The 17555-nt window shown below is 54.3% G+C and overlaps 1 protein-coding gene across 3 annotated transcripts in view; it reads left to right on the top strand.

Annotated features, from left to right (window-relative positions):
* Positions 1–16131, top strand: part of Rptor (regulatory associated protein of MTOR complex 1) — a 309261-nt gene extending 293130 nt beyond the window's left edge. For all 3 annotated transcript variants that reach the window (XM_041635818.1, XM_041635817.1, XM_041635819.1), the window contains 10 exons: positions 975–1080; positions 4368–4482; positions 5295–5419; positions 7846–7950; positions 9104–9210; positions 11363–11490; positions 12034–12120; positions 13067–13183; positions 13555–13684; positions 14278–16131. In XM_041635818.1, the coding sequence (XP_041491752.1) occupies positions 975–1080; positions 4368–4482; positions 5295–5419; positions 7846–7950; positions 9104–9210; positions 11363–11490; positions 12034–12120; positions 13067–13183; positions 13555–13684; positions 14278–14346 (1089 nt within the window). In that variant the 3' untranslated portion in view covers positions 14347–16131. The remainder of the gene's footprint in view (positions 1–974; positions 1081–4367; positions 4483–5294; positions 5420–7845; positions 7951–9103; positions 9211–11362; positions 11491–12033; positions 12121–13066; positions 13184–13554; positions 13685–14277) is intronic.
* Positions 16132–17555: the final 1424 nt, after the last annotated feature.

The following is a 17555-nucleotide window of genomic DNA, read 5'->3' as shown; positions in this document are numbered from 1 at the left end:
CAGTGCAGTCTCAGAGAGCCGAGCTGCACCAGGGCCTAGAGTCCACCCCTCAAGTCCCTCTTCCTCTCCAGGCACCTTTTAGACCTCTCCTGATCTGCTCCCAGAGAACCTGGGTCTCACCAAAGTGCATCTCCTGCGCACTGAGAGCTATCTGAAGCTGCTCACTATCACTCCATGTCTTCTCTAGTAAGCTCTGCATTGTCATGAAATGTCACGCGTGGTTCTCATTTCACATTTGCTGCTGGGGGGCCATTTTTAAGCCACTAACCATTCTCAGGGAGGCAGTGACATCTCCCTGTGTCCAGGTGGGTGTCCTCCTGTGGCAGATGATTTTGCTGTTGTTGTTTGTGTGCCTCTGCAACTTTTGAGAAGAAAAAGAAGGGTGCATAGCAATAAAACACTGAAAAAGAAACACGGTCCTGCCTGGGGTCTTCTTCCTGGTGCTATCTTCCTCAGGACGCAACTGTTTCCTGGCTGGCCCAGACAGGTCCTCTCTGTGTCTCATCCTGCAGGGAGGAGGGCCTTATCCTGTTCATTGATTGTCTCAGTGTTTGGGGAATATAAAACTATCGCAGCCTCCCAAGAGAATCAGTCAGTGAGGTTTATCCTCAAGTGCAGCTGTCAAAGCCAGCACCTCTGCCTCTGCATGCTGGAGGCATTTCCCTTGTTGGGAATCTCAGGACCCCACTCTACAGCATCATCTCCCCCACCCAGCCTTTAGCCCAGACTAAAGGATCCAGACCTCCAGTTCTCAGAGAGTAATGTCATTTGTTTGTTATTTTCCCTGAGATGTGGACCACTCTGTAGCCCAGGCTGTCCTGGAATTCACCAAATAAACCATACTGCTTCAAACTCATGGAGCACCACCTGCCTTAGCCCCAGTTTGGAAATCATGGGCATACAGCACCATGCCCAGCTCAGCAGTGACTGTCTTCTAGTTGCTGAGCCTAAACTTGGGTTTTCTGTCCTTACAGATCCCTGAAGAGCATGACCTGGAGAGTCAGATCCGCAAGGAGCGTGAGTGGCGGTTCCTGAGGAACACTAGAGTCAGAAAGCAGGCCCAGCAGGTCATCCAGAAGGGTAAGTGCACAGTGCCCCAGAGGAGCAGGTCTTCTGCCAGATAGATTCAGCCCCCAAGGCACCGTGTGTGCTGCCCTTGCAGACCAGCACACTGACTGATAGAGGCAGCTGGGACAGTGTAGTAATAAGAGCAGTGGGGCTGCGTCCCCAGCACCCCACTGCCCACAAGGCTAGCTTTACCTGAAATAATTACACAGAAACTGTATTCATTTAAACACTGCTTGGCCCATTTCTATCTAGCCTCTTCTAGGCTAATTCTCACATATTAATTTGGCCCATTTCTAATCATCTATGTTTACCGGGAAGATTCTAGCCTACGTCCATCCTGGGTCAGTGCTGAATCGCATCTGCCTCAGAGAGCAGAGCTCTCGCGTCCGCCCTGGAGATGGGAGCATGTCATCTCTGTCTGAGGCGTCTTACCTCACTTCCTCTTCCTCCCAGCATTCTGTTCTGTTTACTCCACCCACCTATCTTCTAAGCTATGAGCCCAAGCAGTTTGTTTATTACTTAACCAATGAAATCAACAGATTGATATATGACACTCCCACATCAGGACAGGGGTGGCATGGGGGAAGAGGAGGCCACCTCATGGGGAAGGCTTCTCCTAAAGGACATTCCTGCCCTGGGCTCTCATAGAGGCAAGTCCCGACTAGCTAGTAACCTTCAGAGAAGTATCAGCTCTGCTCTTTGGCATTTCCAGAAGGGGGTGCAGGCCCTTTTCAGGCCCTGGGAGCCCACATCTCACTAACCACCCGGAATGTCCTTGAAGTGACCACTGGCTCCATTTCTCTAAAGCTCAACAGCTGTGCCCTCACCAGACCTTTCCCAGACTTGACAGCATGCCGTGTTTGCCCCCTTCCAGCCTCATGGAGACAGTGTTACTGATTAGCCAAGGACAGTATGGTGCTGCTGTGGAACCCAGGAGCAAGCTCCTGTCGGAAGGTTGTGCAGTGTGTCCCCCAGACCTGGAGCATGCAGGGAACAGGATCATCCCAACTGTGGCAGGAATGAGGGCCATATTACCTCACCCTAAGGCCAGGGTTCTTCATCTACTCTGTTAAGGAGTATAGAGCAAGGCTGCAGTTCCACGGCTCTGATTGCATGAGAAGGAGAGGTGGAGGCCACTTCATGTCTCCAAGTAGTTTTTCTCATAGAAGCAGCCATGGCTGAGGGTCAGTGTGGTCAGTCTGTGGCCTTCTCCCGGTTCCACAAGTCACAGTTTTGATCATACCTCCCTATCCTCTGAAATTTAGAAAATAATGACCAGTTTTATTAAATTAGGACTGAGCCTCAGAAGACAGACTGTCCCTCCCACTGAAACAGAGGGCCATGCCAGCTTCAGCCCCAGGCCTGCCTCATTGAGTACCTCATTTCCTGCATATCGATGCTTGTGTCCCCGGATCTAAGATGCAGGCCCTTGGGTACCTGTGGCCCTGACACAGTCCCTGCTCCTGCTCTTGGCTCCTCATGGCTCCTGTAGGTGCTAGGGTCTCCTAACTCTGTGTGCAGCGGGTACACACTGTCCACGGCGCCTTCCTAGATAGCACCAGCCCTCTCAGAACCCATGTCCACTGCACTCCCTAGACAGTGTTTCCTTAGGACCCCAGGACTCCAGGCCATGGCAGCTAGGGCAGGCTGATTTCTTGATGCGAGTTTGGAAACTAGTTCAGAAACCAGGCCCACACAGTAAGATGTCTGGGGGGCCTCTTGGTCCAGCTGCAGAGTCAACATTGCCTGGCATTTCTATTCAGAACTGAGGCGTGCATTAGAATACAAAGACAGGTGGGGCTGGGAGATGGCCACACGAGCATGAGGACTGAGTGTGAGCCCAGAGCCCACATAATAGAAGGCTGGGTCCTGCGCTACGTGTCTGTACTTCCGCCACTGTCGAGGCAGACATTGCTGGCTGGCCAGCCTAGCCTAATTGGTGAGCCACTGCCTCAGAGACAGGGTCGGTAGCTGCTGAAGTGGGCCGCAGTGCGTTCTTCCGGTCACCCAGGCTGTGTCTAGATTCAGCACAAGCTTTTCCTTGTTGGACAGCTGAGTTGAGTGTGTGCTGGGAAAGGTGTCAGAAGAGAGGTAGGAAATGATGCCCGCAGACTGGCTGGCACTGACTGCAGAAGTGCGAATCAGGCCAGGAGATGGGAACTGGGAAAGACCCGTTGGCATTCTTCAAGGCCCTGATCATCATTGGCTTTTCCTAAGACCTGGTGACCTGGGCCAGCTGCCACACATTGCTGTTTGCGTGAGTATTTCATCTTCTAGTGCTCAGGACTTCACCATCCTACCAGAGGCCTCAACAAGAAAAACATAGCTAAAGAATGAGGGTACCCCAGGCTAGAGACGCGTGTACCACTGCAAACCTAGGCACCTCCTCCTCCAGCAACACTGCCTTCAGCCATATCCCCAAAGGAACCAAAGGGTAGACGCAGTGTGCAGAGCAGCCCACCTGGCTGAATGGTGTGATTCTTTCAGGGCCACCATCCTAGAGTCCCCTATATAGCAAGGGCACAGACAAGGGGAAAGAGCCTAGCTCAGAGCTACCCACGAGCTGGTGTCTGCCTCTCCATAGGCTCATGTAAGGGCCTTCTGGCTAGACCAGAAAGCTTTCCTCTGTCCACCCAAGAGCTATGACCACTGGCTAAAAAGATGTGTGGTCCCTGAAGCACCCTCCTGGATACCCAGAGGTCCATGCAGGTATCTGGGGCCAAGGCAGAAGGTGCTGTCTTGGTGCTGAAGCTCTGAAATAGTGTGTACTCTGAGGAGACTTTACTGCTCTCCGTACCATGTCCAGCAGAGTCCAGCTGCCTGGACTCCGCATCCTTAGCTGCTTTCTGTCTCTTGAAAAACAAGGAGGGTGTATATTTTTGACTAATGTGTGGGGCCTGGTAAGAAAACCTGTCCTGTGTCCTTCACCCTTGTGATTTCTTGGCTAGCTGCTTTCCAGACTGAAGACCCTGGGCCTTAGCTGGGTCATGAGTGGTGGTAACCACACACTCCTTCATCCTGAAATCCTAGCACTCTCTTCCAACTCAAGTTCTTCTACTCTGCATATTGCTATGAATAGTATAGGAAGCATTGGTCAAATGTATGTCAGTGTCTGCCTCCACCAGGCACTGTGAGACAGCACCAAGCATTTGGATGCACTGAGTTAAAGCCCCCTTTTCCTTTTCCTCAGCGTGTGCTGTCAGCCCTTCTCTCTGGTCCCTGCTTCCCCCTACTTCAGCTCTAGTAAGGCCATGTCAGTGTTGCTGGAGATGAGAACTTGGCTCCGTTATCTCTTGCAGGCATCAGCAGACTGGATGATCAGATCTTTCTGAACAGGAACCCTGGCGTCCCCGCTGTGGTCAAATTCCACCCCTTCACACCATGCATAGCTGTCGCCGACAAGGACAGCATCTGGTAGGCACAGCTTCAGTTCACCCTGCTGTCTTCCCCTCCCCATGGCACCCAATTCTAGACTCACTTGGGCTGCACAGGAGCACATGGGTGACCGAGGAACCCTGAGAGAGAATGGAATTTAAAATGTATCGCAGGTTCTGACCTGGTGTAATGAGGAAACTGCCCACTGTCGCAGGTTCATAGTTTATAAAATGTCTATAGATCTCCTTCCCCAACCCCCTTTCTTTTGTTTTTTAAGTTGTGGTAAACTGTGTGTGACAGGAAACCGGGCATTTTAACCATTTGCTGTCAGTGCACATGCATGCTGTGAAGGCCACCACCACCTCCAGAATGTTCTCCATGCCCCGTACCCAAACCACACAATGGGCACCAGTCCCTCCCCTCAGGTGCCATCAGCACCATCTTTTCCTTGCCTTTAGGGACCTCCTGAGAGTGGACTCCTGCGGTGTCTGTCCCTTGTGACTGTTTTCTTTCTCTTTTATCTCACTGCTCGCTCAGACTGTAGCATTTGTCAGCATTTCCTCCTTCTGGGGCCTGGTGATACTCTGTTGTGAGGCTCTCCCACACTCGCGGCTGTGCAGGGTGCTTAGGTGGCTCCCTTGAGTGCTGGTGTGGACGTACCTGTCGTCCTAGGTCCCTGTGTTCAGTTCCCAAGGAATGTGCGGGTTGGAATGCTGTGCCGGTCTTTGCTGGGGACCACACTGTACCTCCCACCAGTAGCACACAAGCTCCTCACGCTCACTGGCCCGTTCCTCCCACCGGGGTTTGGGTTTCCTTAGTGACTGTCTTTCTGTCATCGCCCTTCTTTCAAGCTTTTGGGACTGGGAGAAAGGAGAGAAGCTGGACTACTTCCACAATGGCAACCCTCGGTACACCAGGGTCACCGCCATGGAGTACCTGAATGGCCAGGACTGCTCCTTGCTGCTGACAGCCACAGGTGAGTCGGACTGGTGTGGCCCTAGGCCTGAGGGGCATCTTTTTTCTGTTTCTCCCTTTTTCATAAAACACTGCTCACCAAGGTTCCCATCATTCTGAAGTGTGACATTTGTGAGGGAAAGGGCTTGAATACAAGGCAAGATGTTGGTCAGGGCTCTAGGACCATCTTTCCACCAAGTGTTCCTGGCCCTTCCATGACCTGGAAATGCCACATCAGCCTCTAACCTCCTAACCTTCATGGGGGATCCACATGGGTCCCCCAGATAACACATGAAAGCCAAGGAGGACATCCTAGGCCATAATGTTCACAAGGGCCCATGCTGCTCCCAACCTTTGGCTTCATGAGCTCCCCTCCTCCCATGACCATGCAGAGGGATTACGGCTCCCAGGCCGGGTCTGTCCATCTTTGCAGGCCAGCTTCCTCTTCCAAAGGTGGCTGAGGAGGGGTGTTTCAGACACAGGAGCGGCTCTCACTCTGTTTTCTTGTTTGGTTTTCCACCTGAAGTAATCATCGTCTCATGCTCACTTTTGAACAGTAGTCTCTGGGTCACTTCCCTAGCTTGGTGGTAGGTGTACTTTTGTTGTTACTTTGTGTTGTGTTCCCTTATTTAAGACATCCTCACATGTAGCCCAGTCCAGCCTCAAGCCCACTCTATAGCCAGCGATGACCTTGAACTCTGACCCTCTTGCCTCTTTCTCCCAAATTCAGGGATTACAGCCGAGTGTACCCTGCCCCATGCATTAACACACTGCTGTGACCTGACCCAGGGCTTCCCCAGCCACAGCTGTTTTAGCCCTCTGACAACACAGGTCCTGGATCGGGGACCGTTTGGTGGTAGAGGGCTTGCCTGGCATTACAAGCCCCACATAAACTACGGAAAGAGAATCACACCAGCACCATGACCTCCTGCTGGTGAGAAGCTGCTGTCAGGTCGGAAGGTGGTGGCAAGGCTAATAGAGGGGCCCTGAGCCCACAGTCCCAGGCTTCTCCGTCCTCATCCTGGGCCTGGACTTGGTTTCTACACCACTTGAGACCACTGATAATCCCTGTATATGACTTACAAATATATGGCTTATGTTCACACTTCAAAGGGGAAACTACTCCCGGAAATTAATCTGACAGCCGTACAGTCCAGCCCTGAGTGATGCAGTGACACCAAGGGACTCAGATAGCAACTGGAGGTGGCACAGGTGGGCCTCCAGTCCAGTAGCCCAGCACGCAGCAGGCTGCCGCATCCACATCCACTGCTAGGGAAGGCCAGGGAGTGGCTGCTGGCTTCCTGCAGAGCTGGTCACAGCTGCGGTCATGCTCATCCAGCTCGACCAGTGTGCAGAAACTCAGCGGTCACCGGGATCAGAGCCCGGAGGAGCTGTTGGGATGTGGTCACCGGAAGGGTCCTTTGTGACGAGTCCCACGGCTCTTGTGTTGAGGCACATTGGAGACCCGTGTCTGCCGAGCTGCTGGAGTCTAGGCTTTCATGATCTGGAAGACAGTTTAGTCCCTGCTCCTTAGTGGTATAGGCTGCCTGTTCCCAGGACTTTGGGAACATTGCTTACACCCAAGCGTCCCCTTCAGTGTCAACACGGTCGGCATCAGTTAGGGTGCTGAGCGTGAGTGCCTTCATCTTGTTTTCTTGTTTGTTTTGTTGTTGTGAGTGTCCATCTCCTGTTTCAGTGAAGACATACGGCCCTAAAAGTCTGTCTAGCCAGAGTCACCTCAGGACCCTCAGCACCAGTGCTGTCCAGGAGCGACCTATACACAGTGGGGCTGCAGACCCTCAGGGCACAGCTAGGCCTTCAGGAGAGGTCAGGGTCAGACTGAGATTCTCAAGGCACCAAGGGGGAGGAAGTAGAGAGAAGAGGAGGAAAACGAAGGGGAACAACATCAAAGTGCTGGAGTCCTTTGACTCAAGAGAGACGCTGTGGAAGGGCCTCCTCCTTTCTAAGCCTCTAAAAGCAAGGCAGACGGGGGTCTCACGTGTTTTGGTCTGGTGAGCCAAGCAACTGTCCTCTCTAACCTTAGGTCAGGCTGATAAGTGTGCAGAACACCAAGGGCAGTGTGGACAAGGATGAAGGCCCCAAAGATTTGTCCTCTGGAAAACTAAGTCTCACACACTGAGGGACTGGACCAGACAGGAAGAGTGAGGAAGTGATCCGGCTCTCACCCAGCTTCCATCTCTAAGAGAGAGCGGGACATGCTGCTGCTGGCTCTGGGAAGAAGTGGCCATGCAGCCAAGCCACTGACCTGTGGCCTGTAGTTTCCAGTGCTGGGGTCTACCATGGACCCATCTCCCTGTACAGCTCTCTCTCCTGGTCACCCACATCAGCACAGCAGGGCCAGGCATCCAGAACCCTGCATCTGTGTCTTAGAGATAGGGTGGACACACCTCTAGGGTATGGGCTCATACTGTTTTTCTCCTTCCCTAGACGATGGTGCCATCAGGGTCTGGAAAAATTTTGCTGATTTGGAAAAGAATCCAGAGATGGTTACTGCATGGCAGGGGCTCTCAGACATGCTGCCAACAACACGAGGTGGGTCAGCTCGTAGACACACTACTGGGGAAGGCCATCCAGATGGTCAGCTCGTAGACACGCTACTGGTAGTATCAGGTGGGCCTTTGGCTCCTCGGGAGAAGGCCATCCAGAACTGTGGAAGACATTTCTGATGCCTCCAGGATACCCATTTTGAGTTTCCAAAAGCATCCTGTGATCTCCCCTGGAAACCACAAGAATAGGTAACACTCCAGGATTCCAATGCTCTCAGTTTGCCCGAGTTGTAGGCAGCCCTGCACATGGCCACATATGGCTTAGGAAAGCACGGCTGCTGGCTGTGCACGAAGGCAACATGGCGACCTCCTTGTGTGTGCTTCTTCCTGTCTCGGGGAGAAGTCCGGCCACACTCCCACCTGCCTGGGCTGGTGAGACCTGTGGTCTCCTTGTAGAAGTCTAAGCTGACTGAGATGAGGAATGAGTGAAGCCCAGAGGGTGCTCAGGGAGTCAGGCTTCAGGAGGTGTCCTCTCCGTAGGCAGGTGCCTCCTGCAGCACTGACAACCGGGGTGACCTAGCTCCTACCCCATGGCTTCTGCTGAGTTAACATTCCATGGTAACTGCATGTGCTCTACCAGGAGCTTGAGCTTACATCTGTTGCCTTAGGTACCTTGGGTATAGAGGCTTGCTTTGTAAACACTGTGCTTGATGGAGGTCCATGCCCATGTGGAGAGAGGGACCTTTGGAGAATTCCTAAGAGCTGAGTCAAGTTGCCCACTGGCCATCCTCCTGCCTCAGTCCCTCAGTAGCCAGGATGACGGGCACATGTCACTGCACTTAGCTGAGAGCTCATTTCCCTGTGTCTGTCTGCTTTTCATCTCCATTTTGGTAGTCAGGACATTCTCCTCGGTGTCTTACTCAGTGCTAGCATACAGGCGGCCTTGGCCTGTATAGAATCCCTGCTTTTCCTAAGAACTAGGACCTTGATGTCTGACTTGGCCTGGAGGCCACTGAAAGGTGATATGCTAAAGCTGTATTTGGTGGACAGAGATTCTGAGTCTTGTGACACAGTTCCTGGGGTGGAGTGTGTAAGGTCCTAGGAGAGCACGGTGCTCATCTGAATGTTATTGCACCAGCCTTGCCTTACGTGAGTGAGAGGGATGCCCAGGATGGCCCATCCTGTCCCTGTTTCTCCAGGAGCTGGCATGGTGGTAGACTGGGAGCAAGAGACTGGTCTGCTCATGAGCTCAGGAGACGTACGCATCGTCCGAATCTGGGACACTGATCGTGAGACGAAAGTGCAGGTAACACTCCAGCCCTGCTTCATAGCCCAGTTCCCATGATACCACAGAGTAGACCTTGTCCCTGCTTCATAGCACCAGACGCCTGAGCTCCCACAGTAGATCTCATCCCTGTCATAGCCCAGAAGCCCGAACTAACACTCCAGCCCTGCTTCATAGCCCAGACACCCGAGCTAACACTCCAGCCCTGCTTCATAGCCCAGACGCCCGAGCTAACACTCCAGCCCTGCTTCATAGCACCAGACGCCCGAGCTAACACTCCAGCCCTGCTTCATAGCCCAGACGCCCGAGCTAACACTCCAGCCCTGCTTCATAGCACCAGACGCCCGAGCTCCCAGAGTAGACCTCGTCCCTGTCATAGCATAGATGCCCGAGCTCCCACAGAGTAGACCTCGTCCCTGTCATAGCACAGTTCCCATGATCCCAGAGTAGACCACGTCCCTGTCATAGTATAGACACCCGTGATCCCACAGAGTAGACCTCGTCCCTGTCATAGCACAGTTCCCATGATCCCACAGAGTAGACCTCGTCCCTGTCATAGCACAGTTCCCGTGATCCCACAGAGTAGACCTCATCCCTGTCATAGTATAGGCGCCCGTGATCCCACAGAGTAGACCTCGTCCCTGTCATAGCACAGACACCCGTGATCCCACAGAGTAGACCTCGTCCCTGTCATAGTATAGATGCCCGTGATCCCACAGAGTAGACCTCGTCCCTGTCAAAGAGAACCAAGACAAGCGCACTCGGTGACTGCTGCCCAGCTGTTTGTCTGCAGGGAGACAGACAGGAGATGGCATCTTGCTGGCAGGCGACAAGCTAATCTCCTCTGGCTGCACAGTGATTACGGCTTTTGACCCTTTGACCCTGCATTACAGTGTAATTAAGCCTGTGCTGATCCAAATATTGTTTCTCTGTGCAGATTAGGGAATATCAGAAATCAGTCGGGTGAAATATCTTAAATGAGAACAGCTAATTGTTTGACCGTCTGCTTCCTTACCCTGTGGTGCTGGGCACAGAAGGCAGGGCTTCGTGTGTGCCAAATATCTCCCCGGGCTGCCGCTGGGTTAGAACTCAGCCCCTCACTTAAACCATCTTTCATTTTCAAGATTGTTTGTTTGTTTTTGAGACATAATATTACTATGTAGACCAATCTGGCTCCAAATTTTCCATTTTAATAGAGTGCATTGGTTTTGCCTCTGATACCAGGACTTCTTTGCCAGAGTCCAGTTGTACCTATGTCCTTTGGATCCAAGGCAAAATCACAGCTACTGAAAGGACATCACGTAGGTAGCCAAGGGATAGCTGTATCCCGGTGTCAGAGCCTGTCCTCAGTGTTCTCCAGCCTGCCCTGCCAAGGTGGGGCCTGGACAGCTGTGGGCATCTCTGCAGAGCAAAGGGCAGAGGCCGGCAGGAATGATAAGAATAGGCATGATTTGAGGCCTGTCCTTCCATGGTCTCCTCAAGCCCCACAATGCCACCAAACAGTTGAAGTAAAACACTGTCTTCCAGGGTCTCTGCTCATATGGGGAGATAGTGCCTGATTGTTCCTACTTCTGGGGGGCTGTGTGGGACCCTTGGGGTCCCTGCAGGTACAGTGCCTCTTTGGGTGTCATTACATCGCTGCAAAGGAGGGAACGTGGCTCTTTCACAGCTCCCCACCCCCACTCCCATGAGTTCCTCTTGGGCTCCCCCGTCTTTCCCTCTGAGGCCCATTCCCAGCTCCCGTTCCTTCTTGCTCCCATTCATCACCCCCCTGCCCTTCTGCAGTATTTACAACACCAAGGGGAGCAGAGAAGCAGTTCCTCAGCTCTTCCCTGACTAATTAGGGGTTTGAAGAGAGCGCTAACGAGACTCCCTCCCTGCCAAAATGTGCTTGTCTTTCTTTTCAGGAAAGGGGGATGTTGCTGGAAAGTTTAATTGGCACTGAGAGCAAGGCATCCCCACAGTTCTCTTCCCGACTGTGCCCAGGCCCGGGCTCACAGGCTCTGCTCTGGCCTATAGGCACTCAAGCTGATGGGGCATGCCTGCTGCCCTGCAGCCCTGCTCCTCTGGCCTCTGCTAGCCTTGTAGGGAGAGACCTGTTCTTAGCCTGAGGGAAGTGGGTGTGGCCAGCTGGAGGCCCCTCCTCCCTCCTCACCGCTCTTTTTGGGCTTAGGACATTCCCACGGGTGCCGACAGCTGTGTGACAAGTCTGTCCTGTGACTCCCACCGCTCGCTCATTGTGGCTGGCCTGGGCGATGGCTCCATCCGGGTCTACGACAGGAGGATGGCACTCAGTGAATGGTAACCGCCACACCTCCCCTCTCCTCAGTGCTGCTCAAGCTCCTTCCAGATGGCAGAGGCCACCCCACTGCCAGCGAAGGGTCAGCAGTTCACAGTGGCGCTCTGACCACAGAGATGCTTCATGGGCCAGCCTTCACCCTCCTCTGCCGGGCTTGTGGGTCCATTCTTCATCCTTGCCCGGCACCCAGTCATCTCGCAGCCCTGTGTCCTGCCTCCCAGAGAGACCTCCACACAAGCTGACCCCACAGAGACAGAGGAACAGTGTGGCCTTCTCACTAAGCTGCCGTCTAAGGCAGGGCTAGTAGGCCTTCCTCAGCCCAAAATGGCACCCAGACTTGAAGGCAGACTGGGGAATTGGAGGCTGGACGGATGAGGGGAGTGACCTAGTACAGCCTAGCTAGTGGCTCCAACCTGAGTTTCCTTCTGGGCTCTGCCCAGGGACAGGGCCAGGGCCAGTTTACACCCACTTCTCCTAGCCCTCCCTGAGCAGTGTGGGAAGAGAGACTGGGCTGGGCCAGTCCTGACTGCACCTTCCTCCTCTAGCCGAGTCATGACTTACCGGGAGCACACAGCCTGGGTGGTCAAGGCCTACCTGCAGAAGCACCCTGAGGGCCACATCGTGAGTGTGAGGTAAGGAGCAGCAATGCAGAAGACATTTGCTGGGAAAACATTATTTTCCCTCCGTTTAAATATGTCCTTGATATTCAAACAGCTAGGGGCTGTGGCATTTCAGGGCAGTAATTGACTCTGCTCTGCAAGTGGCCAGAAAGGTCAGTGTACAGAGCAAGAGGGTGCGTGTGTGTGTGTGTGTGCATGCGTGTGTATGTGTGTGCACGTGTGCGTGCGTGTGCACACACACGCACCAGGAAGTCTGAGCTGAGCTGAATAAGATGAGCAGGCAGGTGTGTCCCTCCTGTATGCACAAGGGTAGCGGGTCAACACGCACCTGGCAACACGTCCCCAGCAGGCTGGCTGCCCCAGCAGACTGCCTTGTCGCCAGCCAGCCTCTGCACATAAATCCAGCCTGCCACTCAGTAAATACCTTGCTGAGAGCCGCGCATCTTTATCTGCCTGTTAAAGAGACAGCAAAGCGTGATTTACTATTGCGAAGCCACATCCTTCAGAGTGATGCTCTTCCCCCGTCTATAGCATAAGCCTGGGTGGGGCAGCCTGGCCTCCCTATGGGCCTGGGCATCCACCAGGCTCCCTCTGCCCTCATGGGCTCCACTTCATCAACTCCAGCCTCTGTGGCACTCAGCTCCTGCCCTTGCTCGTAGCCTTTTCTCTGACCCTGCTGTGTCCTGCTTTGAGTGAGCACAGCAGCTATCTTTGGTATCAGTCCTGGCTTTTCCAGCTTAGGAGGGGGTAGCTTGATAGGAGCCCTGACTGCCATAGCCAGTAGGATAGCAGGATGGGGGCTGTGAGCACCACCTGGGAGGCCCTTGGTAGGGGCCCTGGGAGTCTACATGGCTTTGGCCTTACCAGCACGACACTTCACATGGCAAGCGCCACCGTCCCCGGGGCCCCAGGAGTGTACCTAGTCCCACAGCGAGCCTGACTGTGGCCTCCTTCACAGCGTCAATGGAGATGTGCGCTTCTTTGACCCTCGGATGCCCGAGTCCGTGAATGTGATGCAGATCGTGAAGGGACTGACAGCCCTCGACATCCATCCCCAAGCAAACCTGATCGCCTGGTAGGTACCCTGCCTCCATGCAGCCCCTGCGTCTGAGCAGAGTACCCTGTCAGCGCGCACAACGCTTGAGCTCTGTCCTCACGGTGCCTTTGGAGGAGGACGACTTAGAGGTGTAACTGTGCTACCGTGAAATAAAAGCAGGGACTCTCCAGGTACCTTCTCTAGCTGTGAGAGCAAACACCCGCCCTCAAGGCTTCTCTGGGGACAGACCTCCCTTACTGAGAGTAACAGAGGAGTAGCCTCTTCCTACCTCAGGGTGACATACAGGTGGACCTCCTGGCCTGTGTCCCATTGCTGCAGCCCCCTTGGCCTGTCTTCCTCCCAACCACAGGAAGACAGAGGCTAATGTTCTGGCATCTCTCCCTCCACAGTGGCTCCATGAACCAGTTCACAGCCATCTACAACGGAAACGGGGAGCTAATCAACAACATCAAGTACTACGATGGGTTCATGGGTCAGCGAGTCGGGGCCATCAGCTGCTTGGCTTTCCACCCACACTGGGTACCTGCTGCCTTCACTCACGGGTTCTGGGGAGGTGGGAGAGGAGTCCAGTGGTGGAAACCCTTCCCAGCTCAGGAATATAAAGAGCTGAGATAAGCCTGGGTTCTCCAGAAAACCATGCCCTGACCCCTAGGAACCAAACTCAGTTCTTAATGCGCAGGTAAGAATAGACAGCGCAGAGGGAGACGCAGCTGGTGTCCCTGGGCCCCTTTCCATAGCTGGAGTCACTCATGTGGACTGTTAGGTTGGTTAGGATTTTGCAGAGTGCATTTCACTCTGCTGAAGTGCACAGCATCAGATTCCAGAACTGTCCCAGTGGGGCGATCCTGAAAAGAAGCTGCAGGGAATTGTGGGTAGTATGCAAATTGCCTGTAATTGAATTTGGATGATACATCATCCTGCTAGAATCCGGCAGTTAATGGCCTTCATTCCTGTGCCTGTGTGGAGTTCAGAGGGGTTATGGTAGTTTGTGCCTCCCGGCTAGAGCTGGACACAGCATACAAGCAGCCTGCTCCCTTCCCCTCACCCCACACTGTAGCTCCCATCGTAGCTGAGACCTGGCTCATGCCTTCGCTCGTTTGCTCTCTCCGCAGCCTCACCTGGCAGTAGGAAGCAACGACTACTACATCTCTGTGTATTCGGTGGAGAAGCGCGTCAGATAGCGGCACCCGGGACTCCCGCCAGGCTGCAGCCACCCTCTGCTGTACATAGTGAACCAAACCGCACTGCTTGGGTTGCAGTGCCCACCCACCTACCCGCCCTGCAAACCCTGGCCGACTGAGGAGGGGGCTCGCACTTCTTCCTGTCTGTCCTCACTGTAATGTACAAGTCCAGAGCAGGGGAGGGTTTGACGCTGCTTCCTGTCAAGAACCAGCACCCAGGCCCCAAGGACCTCAGGATGTGTCTCAGTGCATCGTGGTCCTTCTGTCCTGCTTCCTTCTGAGGTTTTACAAAGGATACATTGGTTTTTCCATGCGGTCAAAGCATTAGTCGCAGGACAGGTGGAGCCCTGTAGAAAAGCTGCAGGAGCCATGCCCAGCCCCACTGTCCTCTCAGCAGTGTGGACAGGAACCCCTCAGAGTAGGCTGGGCAATGCTGGGAAATGGAAGAAAGTGACTGAGGGAGGAGAGGGGAGGCCTCTCCTGCTACCCAGTGTGGAAGTCTGAACCTAGCCCTCCTAGGGCACTGAGGCAGCCCAACACACCCACCTCATCACGGGGTACATTATGCTGGTGTGAGAAAGGGGCCCCCTTCCTGCACAGCTAGTCTCCGAGGTCACAGGCAAGGGCTGTTGTGACTCTGCACAGACAAGGCAGATGTGTAGAATTAGCTGTTGCCTGCACCTGACGTGCTTCTCTCCCGTAGGGCAGTAGCCGTGGCCACAGCCACACAGGGCACACACGCATGCAGCCACACAACCTCCCCATCCATGCCCAAGCACATGTGGGTGCCCTGGTCTTCCTATCTGTGCGCACTTAGGGTGCACACACGTGCAGGCTCACAGTCTCCCCTCCTGCACAGGTGTGGGCACTGTGGCCCCCTGCAGGTGTCGTCATGCTGACCTCACGCTCGTCACACACGGTTCAGAGGCTGCACTGGACCCCAGAGGCGTGTGAGCAGCAGCAGCCCTGTCGATGGTGTAATCTGTGATGTGGAAGAGCTTCTCAGCAGTGTCTTTGTGCACACACAAGTGAGGGCCGTGGACATTGCAGCCCTGCGTGGAGCACAGCACTGCTGAGGAGCTGCACACAAATGGGCACTGCACAGTAATGATGTTTTAAAAAGCATTTTCCGTTTTCCCTGGGAATCAGGATCTTTCAGAGGAGGACAAAGTGGCGTAATCAGTTCTGCCAATAGGAGTCCAATGTCCAGGCTGGAACAGTCAGGGCAGAGGCTGGGTCCCTGCGCTGTGCTCTGTTTTAGTCGAGAGCATCGTCCATGTGAAAGGATCTCTGCAGGCAGTGCTGGGCTGAACACAGGGCCAGGTGGGGCCGGACAACAGGACAGAAGGGGCTCCGGAGGAAGACAGCAGCCTGGAGTTGGGAAGGCCTTAGAACCACCCGACACAACCAGTAGCCCACCTGCCCAGTTCTGCAGAGTGCTCCAGTGGGGGACACGCCGGGACCTTCCAGCAGCTGAACTCCAAATGTGGTCCAGCTCAGTCCCTGTCTAACTGGGGGTTCTGTCTTGACAGCACGGGGCCTCCCTTCCCTGGTGGAGCTGCAGAGCTTGCATCTTGCCCAGGGGCTGGGCCTTCACTGGTCTGATGGGAAAACTCAATCATGAAGCTAACCAAGGCTGGAGAGAGCACTGGCCTAGAGTTCATTGTCTCTGCTCATTTCTCCAAAAGGAGAGCTGAGAGGACTGACCAGACATGGAGCTGCAGGGAGGCTCAAAGCAGTGACAAGCAGCAAAGTGTTAATAAAGAATAAAGCCGTGAGAAGAGACTGTGCCCCTGAGAGCCGAGAGTGGGAGGGGCTGGGCCCCAAAGAGTGTGCAGTCATAGCTTTGCATTCCCTGGTCCCCTGGGGTGGGGTGGGAGTCTTGCCCATGACGGCTGTAAGTGCATGCCCCAGGACAGGGCCACTGCACTAGCCCTCCTGAGCCTGGGTAAAACGGAAGAGGTGGTGGTTGCCATGGATACCTTGCGGCATCGTGACTGGGGTTTCTCTGCTAGCTCAGGCTTGTCATTAATAAGGTTGCCTGCATTTACACAGACCAGCTTCACATGTTCGTTCGTGCCCATTTTTCTGTTAACATTGCTGCCTCTCTGGGCAAGACCACGTAGTGCAGAGGGCGGGTAGGTGAGCGGTGTACAGCCAGTCCTGGGGAAGAGAGGCCGCCGGCTGTGTGGTCCTGTGAGGGGCCAGCAGCAAACTAGCTATGGGTCCAAAGGCCCAGCGCTCCTCCAGGCCAGACACCCCAGCCCTCAAGCAAGTGTGAGGGCATAATCTGCCCACTGCATACTCCTGTGTCCCCATCCTCCAAAGATGGCTCATGGAGGCCAGAGGAATTGGCCTTCTGGATCATACTGATTTGATTACTGGTCTGGTCAGAACCCACGTGTTTACAGAAAGCAGACTGGCACCTCAGATGTGGAGGGCAACGAGGATGACCTCAGAAGGCCATGGAGGAGGAGGACCGGGCCCAAAGGACTGCCATGTCTCTCCCAACCCATATGTTGAGACTCTGATCCCTCCCTCACAGCACTTCACAGGCCATCAGTGACAGCTGTCCCTGTGGGAAGAGAACAGGACCCAGACCCACCGGGAAGGCAATGTGCAGGCACAGGGAGACATCCTGTCTCAGGAGGAGAAGTCTGGACACACCCAGGCTTGAGACTTTGCCCTCCTAAGACTGCTTACCCAGTGTCAGGCGTTGTCAGTATTGACGGCCATAGTGGCCTGGTATGCTAATGTTGCTAGCACTTCCAATCAGCATCCTGCCCTTGGCGCTCGCTCCGGCCTTCCATCCACCCATGTCCCTTAGAAGTCGGGCAGTAATTGCAGGTGGTATGGTACCCGGGAAGTGTCTGTGGATTTTGTGTGGAAGAGCCTTTAACATGATGCAGCCAACAGCATCCTGTGGTCCTGGCGCCAGCCAGAGCTGGGTCTGTGCTTCCTTGGCTAGGAGAAAGAACCTCTGTCCACAGCTGGCCTGCCATGGCCTCCCTGTCCAGTGACCCTCAGACACCACTGCTCTGCGACCACCCGAACCCAGGACTCTGTGCCCCGACCTGCCCTGCTCCCTCCTTTAAAAAGGAGCCTTACTCATCATCCCAATGCTGCCTGGGCCTAAGACTAGACCCCACACTGGGAAGATGATGGTTCAGTCCATGAGTGCCCTGCACACCGTGACATGGGCCACAAGA

The sequence above is a fragment of the Microtus oregoni genome, unplaced genomic scaffold (assembly GCF_018167655.1).
Source record: "Microtus oregoni isolate MIOR12 unplaced genomic scaffold, Mior012 000048F_ref0000485, whole genome shotgun sequence".
In the NCBI taxonomy this organism is placed as follows: Eukaryota; Metazoa; Chordata; class Mammalia; order Rodentia; family Cricetidae; genus Microtus; species Microtus oregoni.
This window is presented reverse-complemented; position numbering and strand designations above follow the sequence as displayed.